Genomic DNA, 13,880 nt, shown 5'->3' on the forward strand with positions numbered 1-13,880 from the left:
TATATGTTGTCCTAAACTGTTGCTTAGATGATGAAAGCTGTGAAAACAGAATGTGTATCCGCGTGTGCAGAGCTGTCTACGGAAGTGTGAATCTAAAATCCACCAAAATTGTGAGATCTGCCATCCTGATTACAAGTAAGAAAATTGTTGTCGGCAGTGGGGTTGAAGTAGCCGCTCAGCTAGGTACGGAACTCAACGCCAAGCGTCCAGAGATTGGGGAATGGGGTGATACGAGCTGAACACGCCGCGGGGGTCGAACTTGTTCTTGACCGCGGTGAGGCGCTGCTGGCGCCACTTCTCGCGTCCGTACAGCTGCGAAAGGGGCTCATCGCCATGAGCATAGTTTTGGTAGATGTGAGTCTCCTTGTATCCAGAAATCTTGGGCTGGGCAAAGTGATCCCTCCAGCGCTTGGCAAAAGCATCCGCAGCCTTTGAAACAGAGGTGTCGTCAAAGGCAATTTCAAACTCGACGAGATGTTCAACACCATCACGGTGAGGGAAGGCGCTGTAATCGTCGGGAAGCTTCTTGATGCCCTGCTGAGCAAATGTCTCGACCAAGAAGGTGCTGGAGTTGGCAGCCGGGTTGGCCTTGATGAAATCTCCGAACTCGCTCCACAGCCGTACAAATGAGGGGGCGTCCAGCCGCTTGGTGCCCAGGCCGTACATGACGTGGTTCTGGCCCTTGGCGCACTTGATCAAGGTGATGCCACCGGCGCCCTTGATGGGGAGCTCGTCCCAAGAGTACATGTTTTCTTCGACGGAAAGGCTGTAGCTCTGGAAGCGGCGAGTGTACTTGCGTCCCTCTTCCCGGGGGCCGGCATAGACGAGGTTAAGCGCCACAATGGTCTGTCACGAACATTTCAGTACTAATCTTTCATCCAAGAACACCACCTATGGGTGGGTACTCACCTCGAGAGTGCTAGGATCAACACTGCCAACCAGAATCAAAGACAGTGGCGCAGGGAGTGGGACAAGAGCGTTCATGTCGTCAATGATCTTCTTGACCTTATCGACGCTGAAGGCCAGGTTTGCCTCGTAGTGCATCCCACCGTTCACAGCGGGATATGTCTGAAATGTGGTTTCGATGACAACGCCAAAGTTCTGGCCAGCACCACGTACGGCCCAGAACAAGTCCTTGTTGACCTTTTCGGAAGCCTCAATCACAGTGCCGTTCCACAGAGCCAGGCGAACCTTGTGGACGTTGTCGCTTGTTAAACCGTGTAGACCCTGCAGCCTGCCGACACCACCGCCCAACATGGCTCCAGTTGCCCCAACGCAGGGACAGGACCCGGTAGCTGGTTGAAAAATGTTAGATCAAGAATGGAATTTGCAGATGGAGTAGCTTTGACTTACTGACTTGTCTTCCAGCAGCCGCCAGAGGCCGAATCAAGTCCAAAAAGGTGGCACCGCTGCCAATGGTGGCCGTCCCGTCAGCGTTGACCCTGGAGTAGTTGAACTTCTCCATGTTGATCATGACCACATTTTGTGCGGCAGCGAGCTCGATAGAATAGCCATGCCCACCTGACTTGGCGAGAAACGAGATGTTGTTGCTTGTCATGTACCGAAGCTGTCATGCGTTAACTGAAAGTGTTCCAACAGCTTGCGGTGATGAAACACACCCCCTCAGAAAGGACTTGCTCCGTCTCTGGGAGAAACACTTGGTTGAAGCTTGGAGCCATGTAGGCGTTCCATCTCTGGGACTTCTCTCCAAAGGACGGCCAAGACGAGTTGAAGACCGAGTCGTCTATGGAGGTAGGCCAGCCGGTCTCTTGGCGCTCGAACCCGGCCCAGTGGACTGGTAAAGCCCCACTGATGACAGGCGAGGCGGCCCACAAAAGGGAAACGAGTGAACGAACGACGTTGCTGCTGCCAACCATGTTGACGGAAACGACTGACAGATGACACTAGGTGTACAAGAGAGGTGAGTCTGAACGACCTGAAGAGTTCTTGAAATCTAGCGTCTATTACATGGCTTTTATGCTACTCTCGACTCGTTCGCCTCCTGACCTTGCAAGCCATTAGCTATCAAGGAGCTGACAGGTAGGGCTGAACGCTCGCCTGTTGGCATGACCGGTCTTGGCTTCGCCGCAGGGCTTCCCAGGCTATCGCCCTGGCTGCTTGCTTTTTCCTTGGTATCCCGTCTGGTTGGGAAGATTACCCTCATGATCCTCCGGAAATCGGCGGATGTGTAGCTGGCCAATGATCGTGCAGGATCTCACGGTGAACAAGCCGTTGGGAGTAAGGCTGCCGCCCCTTGTTCGGTAGAGGGACCCGAGTTGCACTTCAAAAGTGCTGGAACGCCCAATTCGGTGAATGCACGACCTGGCGCAGCAAGCTCCCACGCCGCAAGAGTGAGACAACGGATGAAATTTGAAGGTATTACTTGCACGAGGGAGTTCCTTGTTGCGATGCTCGACGGCTGGATCTAGTGGTCTCTTGGTATCGACAATCCGCAGCTAGATCAGCCAATGCCCACTCAACGCAGGTCCTAGCCGAGGTAGGTCCTGCAGCCACTGCATCATGGGTAGGTCCCAGCTATGTGGTAGCTAATATTACGATTTGACTTCTATGACACCTGACCATGTGTTTTCCATGCTTCCTTCGCCCCTGTAACTTCCTTTGCCCTGGTACCGAAACCATGACCTTCACCACCGACGACGCTATTGCCCTGGTTGGCAAGATTGAGGCAGCCATCGGCAGTCCTCACGCACTCGCGTCAATCAGGGATGACGCGGTACGCTGTAAGCTGAGAGACGCAGCCTCCAAGTTGAGCCTCGCCTTGGAAACGCATAACGATGTGATTCACAGGATTGCCTACTCGGTGTGTCAGCACGGAGAAACCCCTTTCCAAGCCACACACTTTGCTGACACACAACCTCATCTAGCCGATGCAACTAGCCCTTGCCCGTGTGGGTGTCGATACTGGTATTTTCCGGTTTCTTGTGGTCAATAATGGCACCTCAGCGGTTGAGCTTGCACGGGAGAGGAAGGTCGACCTAGTGTTAACACGTAGGAGCACATAACTATCACACCCGGAGTTTCTATCCGTGCTAACTCCGTGACAGAACGGCTGTTGAGGTACTACCAGTCCGTCGGCATGATTTTGCAAAAGGGGCCAGATGAATTCGCCCCCAATAATGTCACGGAAGCATTAGCGTGGGAGGGTGGGCGAGCTGGCATCTGCTTCCAGTCTGACCTGGTTGCCCAGTCCCTCCTGGCCTTTCCCCAGTTTCTTCGAGAAACCGACTATGCCAACCCCACTAACGCAAAGTATACACCGTTCAATCTGGGACTGAAAACCGAGCAGACACTGTTTGATTGGATCAAGGACCACCCGGATACCCTCCAGCACTTCAACACATGGATGTCGGTGCAGAGGGATCCACGGTCGACCTTTTTGGATGTGTTGCCGTTTGACCAGGAGTTTGCAAAGGATTCCAACGACGAGACGGTTGTTTTTGTTGATATTGGCGGCTCGCGAGGCCACCAGTGCATTGCCTTGAGACGGCGATATCCGAACTTGCGAGGGCGTGTGGTTCTGCAGGATCTCCCTCATACGATTGAGCAAGTCAAGACCGACCCTCTCCCAGGGTTCGACAACATTGAGACAGATGTTCATGATATGTTTTCCTCTCAGACGATCAAAGGTATTGCTCTTACTGTTCTCCCTGACATTCTAAGCTCACAAGTCTATAACAGGCGCCCGGGCCTACTACTTCCGAAATGTCTTCCATGACTGGCCCGATGACAAGTGCCAAGCTATTCTTGAGAGCCTCAAGCCAGCGTTGTCCAAAGACTCTGTGGTGTTAATTGACGACATTGTTGTGTCAAGCGTTGGGGCTCCATGGAGGGTGACGTTGGGAGACATGACAATGGCTGTCTGTTTGGCGTCCATGGAACGTACCGAGGCGGAATGGCGGAGACTTGCAAGCTCAACAGGATTCGAAGTGGTCAAGATTTTGAAGTATAGGGAGGAGTATGAAGACTCGGTAATCGTCTTGAGAGTGGCATAGCTCATTCTTGAGAGATGAAAGAGCAACTGAAAATTCCGTGGAAGGCTTAGACTATCTTACCCAGAGCTTCAAGCACTGTAGAATCGCTGTGAGTGATAGTCAGGAACGTGCTATGTAAAGTACCTAAGTCATAGTCTCTACCCCAAGACTCTCTCATATGTAACCATCACTGTCATGAACCTTCTCGGAGTCAAACATTGTAGTCGCGGCAGTAGTCAACCTCAGATTTCATTACATACGTATCCCTGAGCTACGCCTTATCTTTCACCCAACCTCATCTCCGAGACTTAATACGAACATGGAATCCCGAAGGCATCGTGAACCACTTTGTCTCCAGCGTCCACTCTCGCTCGGGGTTCAGTAGCTCAAACTGTGCGTATCTAGACTCAGCATACAGCTCGCAGAAAGTGTAGGAATGTCATGTTCACTTACCTCGTACCGTTGCAACAACGAGGGGATGATCTTGTACACCTCAAAGTACGAAAGATTCTTGCCCAAACACACGCGGTGACCGGCTCCAAACTGACGGAGTTAATCTCAAGTAATCGCATTACAGAGTGGACGAGGGAAGGAACGCACTGTCAACAGCGAGTTATACATAGTCCTCTTTTTATCCTCACCGCACATCCAACGCTCGGGTCGCCAGACATCAGGGTCATCTCCGTAGAGGCCTACTTCTCGGTGGACTGCCCATGGATTCTGGTGGGTAGTACAGGGTTAACAAGGTGTAAGCATATGCTCGCTGGGACAGCCTTACCATAGAGACTCTCGTTCCTGGTGGAATAAAGTAGCCATCAACCTCCAAACCGCTTTGAGGCACAATACGCTCCAAGGGGAACCCAATCGGCGGATGTAAGCGCGACGCTTCTTTGACGCAAGCATCGAGATATGGCAACCGTTGTGACTCTTTCCATGTCACCAACTTGGAGATACGTCCTTCCCGTGCGGCACTGCCAATCTCCTTTTGCAAGGTAGCCAGCGTTTTGGGGTTCTTGAGAAGATGATACAGCACCACGCTTGCCATGATGCTGGTGGTGTCACCGCCTGCTTGGATGTTGGAGTTTGTCCACGTGGGGAGGGCACTAATGGTCGTAAGTTTTGGATATCTGGCTGACTTGGACGCAAGTACTCACAGTTCAGGAAGAGTAGGATCTTTCTCAGCCTCACGGATGAAAGCGGAGAGGTAGTCCTTCTGGTTGATGTTTTCACGCTCTTCCTCTGTCAACGCAAGCCGCTCCTGGATTCGTGCCGCGCCGAACTCGGCGAGAGGATTCCTCTTGGCAGAGACTGGAATGAGCGGGTTGTCCTTCCAGAACTTGTCCAGCCATGGTGTCTGAGTGTTCTTGTATCGTCGTTAGTGCTCGTAGAGACAAGTACGATCTCACTGTCATAGGGCAAATATGAACTCACCGCGGCCACATCTCGGAAATATTTCCAGTTATTCTCAATGACACCCTCGATATCACCACCCTTTTCAAGGAACCCCAATCGTCTTGAAAAGGTAACCTCGCCCATGATGTCAAACGTGAAGAGTTGCAGCCAGTCTGAGAGGTTAAACTCCCGCCCCGTGTCAGTAAACATCTCATCGAGTCTGGAAAAGAAATACTCGATGGTGGAGACGACCAGCGGTTCAAACCTCGTCAGGTTTGCGATGGAGTAGAGGTTAGCAACTGGTCTTCTCATGCGCCTGTGAAGGTCCTCGTCGCGGGTCGCAAAGACATCGGGAATTTTGGCGCCTTTCATACGGGGTAATATCGAGTCGTAGAACTCGGACTGAGATATTCCGGATGAGAATTAGAGCCGTTGAAGCGGCAGACAAGACCGTACCTTCAGGAACTTGGCCTTGAAACCATAAATCTTATCAATGGCATCCGGCTGAGAGATGAGCACGGCATTGGGACCAACCCGGACGACGGTGCCATAGCGACGATGCAGATCAGTATGCTTCTGATGGACATCTCCCGCCGCAACCCATGATCGGCGGACAAAGTCGGTGAGTGCGGCGGATGCCGGGCCGGGTATGTGACTGAGCCTGGAATGGATGTGCAGCAACCGGAGGATGACAACACCCGCACCAACGGCAAGGAGGATACTGCTCAGGTTCGCGGTTCGATCAGTAAAGCCCTTTAGGACATCCATGATGAACGTTTTGGTAGGTAGGTACAATGCAAATTCGCTGCATGTGTGCAGATTAGTAGAGACTCTGCTCCGCTCCGACAGCTCATTGCTGGCTTATACCCCCATCATGATGGAATAGCCCCTCATCATTACTCGGGTCCTCCCTCAACCAACTCGGGTTTTCATCACAAGAGCTTACAACAGAGCTCTTCAACATCAGCCCACCCACGCCATCCATGATGTTATCAATATCGAGGCAATACTGAAGCGAAAATGGCAACCTTCAACCTCTCCTACACCGCCCCAATAAACCCCCCCGGCGCCTCCCCAGTCCTCACCCAATCTCAAATCTGGGAGTGCATCAAGCGCAAAGTCCGACACGCAGAACATTTCGTGCCAGCAATCACCAAGACCGAGATCCTTTCCGAGTCCAAAGAAGGAGAAACAGTCGTCTCCCTCAAGCGACGCATAACATTTGCTCCCGGCGGCCACCCCGCCGGCGCCGAGAACGCCGTCGAAACATGCCACTTTTTTGAGCCATGCCGTGTTGACTTTGTGGGCGCAGACGGAAGCGCAATCATCAACGCTGTGAGCCGGGGTCCTGGTGTTGAAGCTCAGGATTTGAACTACACTTATATTTTTGAGTGGCGACATCCCGAGTTGGAAGCGGGCAGTGAAGAGGCAGCGAAACAGAGGGAGGCTGACTGGGCGGTGAGTGCCCTCCTGGACGGGTCGTCTGTGATCAGAGGTGCAGATTTGCTAACATACATTGGCGGATAGACCACTCAGCTGGCTGTTAACGCGACCATTGCGACTATGAGACGCATGGTGAGCGAAGGGGTTGTGGAATGATGCCAAGGTGGTGACAGCGTATTTTGCCATTGGATATGTGCCGAGTTACTTTACTGCTACTCTCGTTATAATTCATTGGAACAAAAACCATAGTAGAGAATCTTACCACCCGCCTCAGGGGTTTAGATAGGGGGCTAATTTTGCGCCGTTAAGGACTGAAGTTCCAGGACGCCAGCCCTACACATAATCTTGGCAGAAACCGCACCGGAAAGACTGTTCCGGAGCTGTTGTGTCGCCCAACATGCACTCACTGTGTCTATAGGGCTGCTGTCTATAGGTGGGCGAGACAGAGCATCGGCTGTGTCTCACAGCAGACGCAAGTAAGACAGCAAACTGTATGACAGGTCGATCCCGACAAGCTGTCTTCTGCTGAGCTACACTGTGAGGTAGATCAGTTCCATGAAACCAACGTCCAGTCCGAAGAGATAAGCAAACAGCAATCAAGCTCCACATGGAGTCTGAGCCTGCATTGGAGCCAGGTTCACTTGAAAAGCAAACTGAAAACACCCGTGTAGAAATGACCCCCACCTAGCCTCTTTCACAGATTGCCGTATATTGTTGACGCGGCCGGAAGTCGGAAGAGAGGGCCGTTACATGGTCGAGGACGCTAAGCATTCAACCTGCTGCGTTGTGGGTTACACAAAAGGGGCGGGGAACCGGTGGTGCTGATGCCGGTAATACAGTTATGTCCGGAGAGTGCTTCGTGTCTCAAGACACCCTCTGGCAATGTGGCGGTTGACGCTGGGCGCCCGCGATGATGGAGAGTTGGAATGCTGAAAAAGTCAGTTCAACACCCGAACCAAAGAATTGCTACTACTTGTGAGAGATGATGTGATCAGAGTGTTCAAGCCATTGTGGGGGTTGTACATTTACGAGAAACACGATGAAAATCCATATGTGGCGGCCTCGCTTCAGCCCCCCAACTGAGACTCCATGCACACCTGGGTGTGAGTCGGGTCCGTCGAGATGCCAGCAACTCGGGTCCTCGGCGAAAGTCAGGGGAATCCCGGGTGGAAAGGTTAGGACACGGTGCTCAGAAAAGGAATAATAGATGTTGATTATGGGGCCAGCCCCGATCCCAGACAGTGACCATGATATTGCACCCATGCTGCAAGGTGGAAGCGTGTAAGCTCTGCAGCAAACGGTGGCCAATCGGTTTATCTTATCCCCCGCGCCAAGTCTGCAACAGGCATGCCGGCGATGCAGTTTGGTGAGTAAGGTGGCCAAGGGAGTATTGGAAAGACCAGGACCAAAGCAGGGGATATGACCAGAAGACAGATGTCGAGTGAGGGGAACTTGCGGCTCTTCGAGAAAGGCCTTTGAGAGGTGCCGATGAGGGGATCAGGTGACGGCTTGCCTCCCCGCTTCCGATTCTGAAACCTGTGTCCAATATCTAACCCCGCACTGTTGAGGCAGAGCTCTTGCATTGTGCAAAGAGACGACGGTCTCAGAACAGATGCTACGAAGCAGGTGACGTCGCACCCAGATCCCCAAGCCGCTGCACACGCCCCATAGGGGGGTGGCAGCGTTAAAGATTCTAGCCGGCCACCGAGACCTTACAGATGTCTGCAGCGACGGAGGGGTATCATCGCTATAACATTGTCTTCATCTTTCTTCTCTCTCTTTTGTAGACTGGACAGCGCTGGACAATTCCTGTTCGTTTCAAAACATCGACGGGCATATATCGAGGTTCAACCCTTGACACATCAATGCCATGTCGGGCCAGGTTTCTAGGCGGGAACGAAGGTGGTGGACGAAGGACGAAGACGACATTCTCAGAGATTGGGCCAAGGTGCAAAGTACCAACCCCTTCCACCACAAGCCTCGGTGAAGTATTTGTGTTGATCTCGCTGACTTGGTGGGCAAAAGTCGATACACACGGCGCTGTCAAAAACTGGAATGAGGTGGCAGCTTTGCTGCCTGACAGGACGAACAAGGATTGCCGTAAGCGATGGCACAAGGTACGAGTCGATATCAAGAGGGGGGCGTGGACCCCCGACGAGGATAGGAAGCTACGACAGGCTGTGGCGCAGGCTGGATTAAAGTCAGTGTGCCCCTTGATACAGTAACATGTATCTTGTCACCTGACTTGTCATTAACTGGAAGCAGATGGTCAGCAGTGTCCAAGATGATGCAAACGCGGAACGCCGACCGTAAGTCGTTCCATACCTATCTGTCAAGCTGTTGGTTCCGAAATGTCTGACGAGAGATGATTGCATCCTACGGGCAGAATGCGCCAAAAGATGGCAGCACGTGCTCGGGCCGGACCACAGACATGATCCCTGGACCCCTGAAGAGGATAGAATACTACAGAAAGCAGTTACAAAATATGGCAATAACTGGAAGCAGATTGGATTGTTGGAGCTGCCAGATCGCTCAACCCATGATATCAGAAATCGGTAAGCATAAGACCACGGGCCGCCCCCCCGGTTCCCAGTTAGCGCTAACAGATCCTTGGGTGCAGTAGTGTCGCCTTAAATCGACGGAAACGTCAGTCAAGGGCCCCATCGAATGACGACCCTTCCACTTCAACGCAATATCTCTCGGACGACAACGCAGACGACAACAGTTCGAGCGGCGAAGAATCCGACTTGAGCTCCGATGATGCCGAATTAGCCAACTTGAACGAGGACCAACACATGATGATGGAAGTCGACGCCGCCCCGGCCCCGCCAACACCCACGCTGTCGGAAACCTTGGCAGATGCGTCCATCTTTTCCAACTGGGAAATGGCCAGCCCGGCAACAATGTTGACGCAGGTGCGACCGCTGGATGCGGACTCCCATCCGTGGCTTTGGTTCTCGACTGAATCAAGCTCCTCGGGACAAACTCCCGATCAGCACCTCTCGCCGGAAAACCTGAGCCTGGCGTTTGAGAGTGGCCAGGACATGGGTCACTTGATGGGTGGTGGGGAGATTCAACTTGCTCCACAAATTTCCCAAAACGAGAACCCTCAGAGTGCTGCTCCAGCAACGCAGCAGCCACCCCAACAAGACTACCGAGGACAGGCTGAAGCACCTGGAAGTGTCACTGTTCTCCTGAGGCAAGCTGACTCGCAGCTCGCACAGCAGGTTATTGGCAATCTGTTAAACATCAATGCAGACGTGGTCATCCGTCTGCTCAAAGATTGATGGCTGTGCTCCACATTGTTGACTTGGCCAGTCAGGGGCACATTCAGGGGTATTTTCTATGCATGGACCAAAGTGGTCCTGGTCTTCACTTTAATGTACATTGACGGGCCTGTCTCTTAGCATATATGGAATGTTTGGTCAAATACGAATCATGTAGTAGCCTACTGCTCTATGATTGTAATATCTTTGTTCTGGAGTTAACATTGACCGAGTTGAATGACGTTAACAAGGTTGCTCGCAATTACTACTGTTTTCTGTTAGCAGACCCGAGTTGTTGGCACGCGCGACTCGGGTCTCACTCTTGAACGAGCCAGAGTCCCATTCAACACCATATTGACAGAATATTTTTGCAATGTCACTTAAAGTCTAATCTTGACTGCAAAACCACTCCTCGCTGAGACCAAGGCCACAAGACACTCCAAAAGAGGCCGTTCCGATGCGTGCTTTCATTCCTCCGAGGGTGACTCTTGAGCCTGACCGACAAGATGCCATCCGTTCTCTCTCCGACATTGTCGAGTTCCACGCCGAAAAGAATCCCGACTACTTGTTTTGTGTTCAAGCTGAAAAGATACCAGGTCTTGATGGGTACTCTTTGAACCGTGTGACTTATACCACCCTGAAGCGGGCTATTACGAACTGCTGCCAATGGCTGGAAGCACATTTTTCTCATCTTCAACAACGTACTCGGCGGGGGCAAGGTGATGCTGATGGATCACAAGGACCGATAGTCCTACTGATGGAGAGCGATCTCGGTCTGGCCGTCTACATCCTGGCTCTTATGAGATTGGGCATACCGGCGGTTCTGCTCTCAACAAGGCTCAGCGCGACCGCAATTCACCATCTCATCGGGCGCACTGGAGCCACAACAGTCATTGCCTCGCAGCGTCTCCGTTCGATGCTAGACGAGCCAGCCCCGGCGGTCGATACCAAGCTCCAGAATGGTGAACCCCAAAACAAAAGCCTTCAGGTCTTTACCGCCGCCGGGTACCAAACTTTCCTGAACGACCTGGACTCCCCTCTGGAGACCGATGTGTCGGTGCAGACCACCAATCCAGCGCTAATTCTGCACTCATCCGGCACATCTGGACTCCCAAAACCAATCTACTGCAGCCACGCCCACTTCCTCGCTTTTTCTCAATGTCACGAGTTTGAAACGGCAGAACAACGCCAAGGGCTAACCGTCTCGTCATCGCCCTTCTTTCACGTAAGCGCCTCCCCCTTCAGGTTCACAACACAGCCGCGCAGTTACCTAACCACCATCATAGGGCTTCGGCCTAGTACCAATGTGCCTCTCCCTCGGCATCGGCAAAACCTTCTGCATCCCCCCCTCCTCCGAACTTCCCACCGGCTCCTCCATCGTCCAGCTCCTCCAAGCCTCTAGCTCCAAAGCCCTGCTGACTGTCCCTTCACTTCTCGAAGACATCGCCTCCCTCCCAGGCAACAAAGGAGTAACCGTCCTCCAACAACTCGATTTCGTCGCCTTTGGAGGCGGCCTCCCGAAGCCTTCTATCGGCCAACGTCTTGATGCAGCAGGTGTAAGACTCATCAACCACTACGGCGCGACCGAGACAGGACCCCTAACCCCGTTTTTTGTCCCGCCTGCTGGACATGACTGGCGGTTTATTCGGTTGAGAAGGGATATTGACCACGCAATGGAGGTGGAGCTGATGCCAACGACAACAGATGGTGAATTTTCCGGTCGGGCGTATAAACTCAGCATGCGGCCATTTGGGTGGACAGAACGCTTCGAACTACAAGACTTGCTCCTCGCTCGGGAGGGTTTCCCTGGGGAGTTTCGTATCGCGGGACGAACAGACGATCTGATTTGTCTTGCTACCGGGGAGAAGGTCCGCCCGACGTTGCTGGAGACTATCCTCCAACAGCATGACAAAGTCAAGACTGCCGTTGCGTTTGGGGATGCGCAGTTCGAGATTGGGGTTATTGTTGAGACGACAACGAGGGAGGTGGCTGACGGGGATGAGCTAAGGGCGGAGATATGGCCTCTGGTGGAGGAGGCAGGGAGGCAGATGGATGCCCATGCGAGGGTTTCTTCCCCGGCGGCGATTTTGTTTGTTGGTCCTGGGGCTCTGCCGAGATCGGATAAGGGGACTGTGTTGAGGAGGGAGGTGAATCGGGTTTTTGAGAGGGAGATTGCGGGCGTGTATAGGTGTATTGATGCTATGGCCAGTGCGCCGGCGTTTGATCTTTCTTCGCCGCGGGAAAGCGTCAGGGGTTTGGTCAAAGCGGTGATGGCGTTTAGGGGGGGGTATTGGTCGGATGAAGATGACTTTTTCGAGCTTGGGATGGATAGCTTGCAGGCGACGAGGTTGCGGAGACTGTTGGTTGCTTCGCTGAGAGCGGCCGCGCAAGAAGGTAGAAATCGGGAGGTGGATGTTAGGAAGGTGGCTGACGATGTTGTTTATCGCAATCCTTCTGTCAGTCGGCTTGCTGAGGCCATTGTAACGCAAAACACAGTTCAGAATGGGCTGTCGAGCTTGGGTCACCTGGAGCAAATTGCGGACAGGTACTCCAACGTGACTTCAGAAACCATGGCGCAACGGGCAGTCGTGGTCATGACCGGCAGCACTGGAAGTCTTGGGTCGTTTATTCTGGCACAACTTGCCAAAGCCCCGACAGTGGCCGGGGTTATCGCTCTCATCAGACCCTCAGCCGAACCAGCGCAGGAAAGGCAGAAGAATGCCTTGAAAGCCCGAAACATCGAGCTGTCCGACTCAGAGTGGTCAAAGATACAGATCTACGGCGCAGACGTGGGGGCGCCCTTTCTTGACCTGGACAGCGGCGTGTACCAGCAAATCGCATCCAAAGCCACACATGTGGTGCACGCTGCCTGGCCAATGAACTTCAACATGTCCCTCCAGTCTTTTGGTTCCGCCTTTCGAGCTCTGCAGAACTTGATACAGCTAACTTCCGAGTCTCACCGACTCCAGCCATCGAAGAGACCTCGCTTTCTATTCATTTCATCCATATCCACAGTCGGGAACTATCCCTCTCTTCACGGAGAGCGTCTTGTGCCGGAAGAGGCTGTCAGTGGCCAAAACTGCGCTCTTGAACTGGGGTACGCAGAAGCAAAGCTGGTATGCGAGAAGATAGTCGAGCGAGCAGCGCGCGATTACCCCCAGATCCAGACAGGTTTTGCGCGTGTGGGCCAAATCGCCGGCTCTCGGAGTGGATATTGGAACGTGGACGAACATTTTGTTGCGCTTGTCGCCTCGTCGTGCAAAATCCGCCTCATTCCAGATCTTCAAGGGGTGAGTAGAAATGGAACGTGCCTTGGTGAAAGTGGCCCTGCTAACCAGATGCTCAGACTCTTTCTTGGCTGCCAGTCGATGCTACTGCAGCAGCGGTAGTCGATATTTTGCTCAACGATCAGCCACTGGAGCTTGTCTACCACTTGGAGAACCCAGTACGGCAAAGCTGGCATGAAATGATCACGCTCTTGTCCAGTGAGTTGGGGTTCGCTTCTACACAAGTGGTGTCGTTTGAGGAATGGGTGGAAGCTGTCATGTCAGCGCCAGATCAGGGTAACCCTGCCAAGAAACTGTCGCGTTTTCTGGAGAATGAGTTTCGCAAGATGTCGTGCGGAGGGATAATCTTGGACACCGTCTTGGCTCGGAAGGCTTCACCTACACTGAGAGGATTGGGGCCAGTTGACACTGATCAGGTGCGGTTGTATATCAAGTACTGGAAGCATAGCGGTGTGCTGGGTTGATGATAGGGTACATACGGGGACTATTTGCTCCAGAAA

At 52.9% G+C, this 13,880-nt stretch overlaps 6 protein-coding genes across 6 annotated transcripts; 4 read left to right on the plus strand and 2 right to left on the minus strand.

Moving 5' to 3' along the window:
* Positions 1-14: 14 nt before the first annotated feature.
* On the minus strand, positions 15-2,316 carry QC761_511050 (uncharacterized protein). Its single transcript, XM_062880271.1, has 4 exons — positions 1,620-2,316; positions 1,354-1,567; positions 910-1,295; positions 15-846 (listed from the first exon to the last, which is right to left on the minus strand). The coding sequence occupies exons 1-4, from the start codon at positions 1,875-1,877 to the stop codon at positions 193-195; spliced, it is 1,512 nt and encodes a 503-aa protein (XP_062731635.1). The 5' UTR covers positions 1,878-2,316; the 3' UTR covers positions 15-192.
* A 117-nt stretch (positions 2,317-2,433) lies between these two features.
* Positions 2,434-4,074, plus strand: QC761_511040 (uncharacterized protein). Its single transcript, XM_062880270.1, has 4 exons — positions 2,434-2,821; positions 2,886-3,009; positions 3,066-3,647; positions 3,700-4,074. The coding sequence occupies exons 1-4, from the start codon at positions 2,582-2,584 to the stop codon at positions 4,011-4,013; spliced, it is 1,260 nt and encodes a 419-aa protein (XP_062731636.1). The 5' UTR covers positions 2,434-2,581; the 3' UTR covers positions 4,014-4,074.
* A 23-nt stretch (positions 4,075-4,097) lies between these two features.
* Positions 4,098-7,892, minus strand: QC761_511030 (uncharacterized protein). Its single transcript, XM_062880269.1, has 7 exons — positions 5,841-7,892; positions 5,424-5,786; positions 5,147-5,355; positions 4,771-5,095; positions 4,593-4,712; positions 4,446-4,535; positions 4,098-4,383 (listed from the first exon to the last, which is right to left on the minus strand). The coding sequence occupies exons 1-7, from the start codon at positions 6,150-6,152 to the stop codon at positions 4,288-4,290; spliced, it is 1,515 nt and encodes a 504-aa protein (XP_062731637.1). The 5' UTR covers positions 6,153-7,892; the 3' UTR covers positions 4,098-4,287.
* QC761_511020 (uncharacterized protein) lies at positions 6,170-7,074 on the plus strand. Its single transcript, XM_062880268.1, has 2 exons — positions 6,170-6,842; positions 6,912-7,074. The coding sequence occupies exons 1-2, from the start codon at positions 6,405-6,407 to the stop codon at positions 6,981-6,983; spliced, it is 510 nt and encodes a 169-aa protein (XP_062731638.1). The 5' UTR covers positions 6,170-6,404; the 3' UTR covers positions 6,984-7,074.
* A 421-nt stretch (positions 7,893-8,313) lies between the features above and the next one.
* QC761_511015 (uncharacterized protein) lies at positions 8,314-10,114 on the plus strand (the record flags this gene model as incomplete). Its single annotated transcript, XM_062880267.1, has 5 exons — positions 8,314-8,782; positions 8,853-9,027; positions 9,093-9,136; positions 9,214-9,382; positions 9,448-10,114. Exons 1-5 carry the CDS (start codon positions 8,698-8,700, stop codon positions 10,112-10,114), a joined length of 1,140 nt encoding a protein of 379 aa, XP_062731639.1. The 5' UTR covers positions 8,314-8,697.
* Positions 10,115-10,550: 436 nt separating this feature from the next.
* On the plus strand, positions 10,551-13,844 carry QC761_511010 (putative NRPS-like protein biosynthetic cluster; the record flags this gene model as incomplete). Its single annotated transcript, XM_062880266.1, has 3 exons — positions 10,551-11,318; positions 11,380-13,383; positions 13,440-13,844. The coding sequence occupies 3 exons, from the start codon at positions 10,551-10,553 to the stop codon at positions 13,842-13,844; spliced, it is 3,177 nt and encodes a 1,058-aa protein (XP_062731640.1).
* Between the last annotated feature and the right edge of the window lie 36 nt (positions 13,845-13,880).

This window comes from Podospora bellae-mahoneyi, chromosome 5 (genome assembly GCF_035222275.1).
Source record: "Podospora bellae-mahoneyi strain CBS 112042 chromosome 5, whole genome shotgun sequence".
Lineage (NCBI taxonomy): Eukaryota > Fungi > Ascomycota > Sordariomycetes > Sordariales > Podosporaceae > Podospora > Podospora bellae-mahoneyi.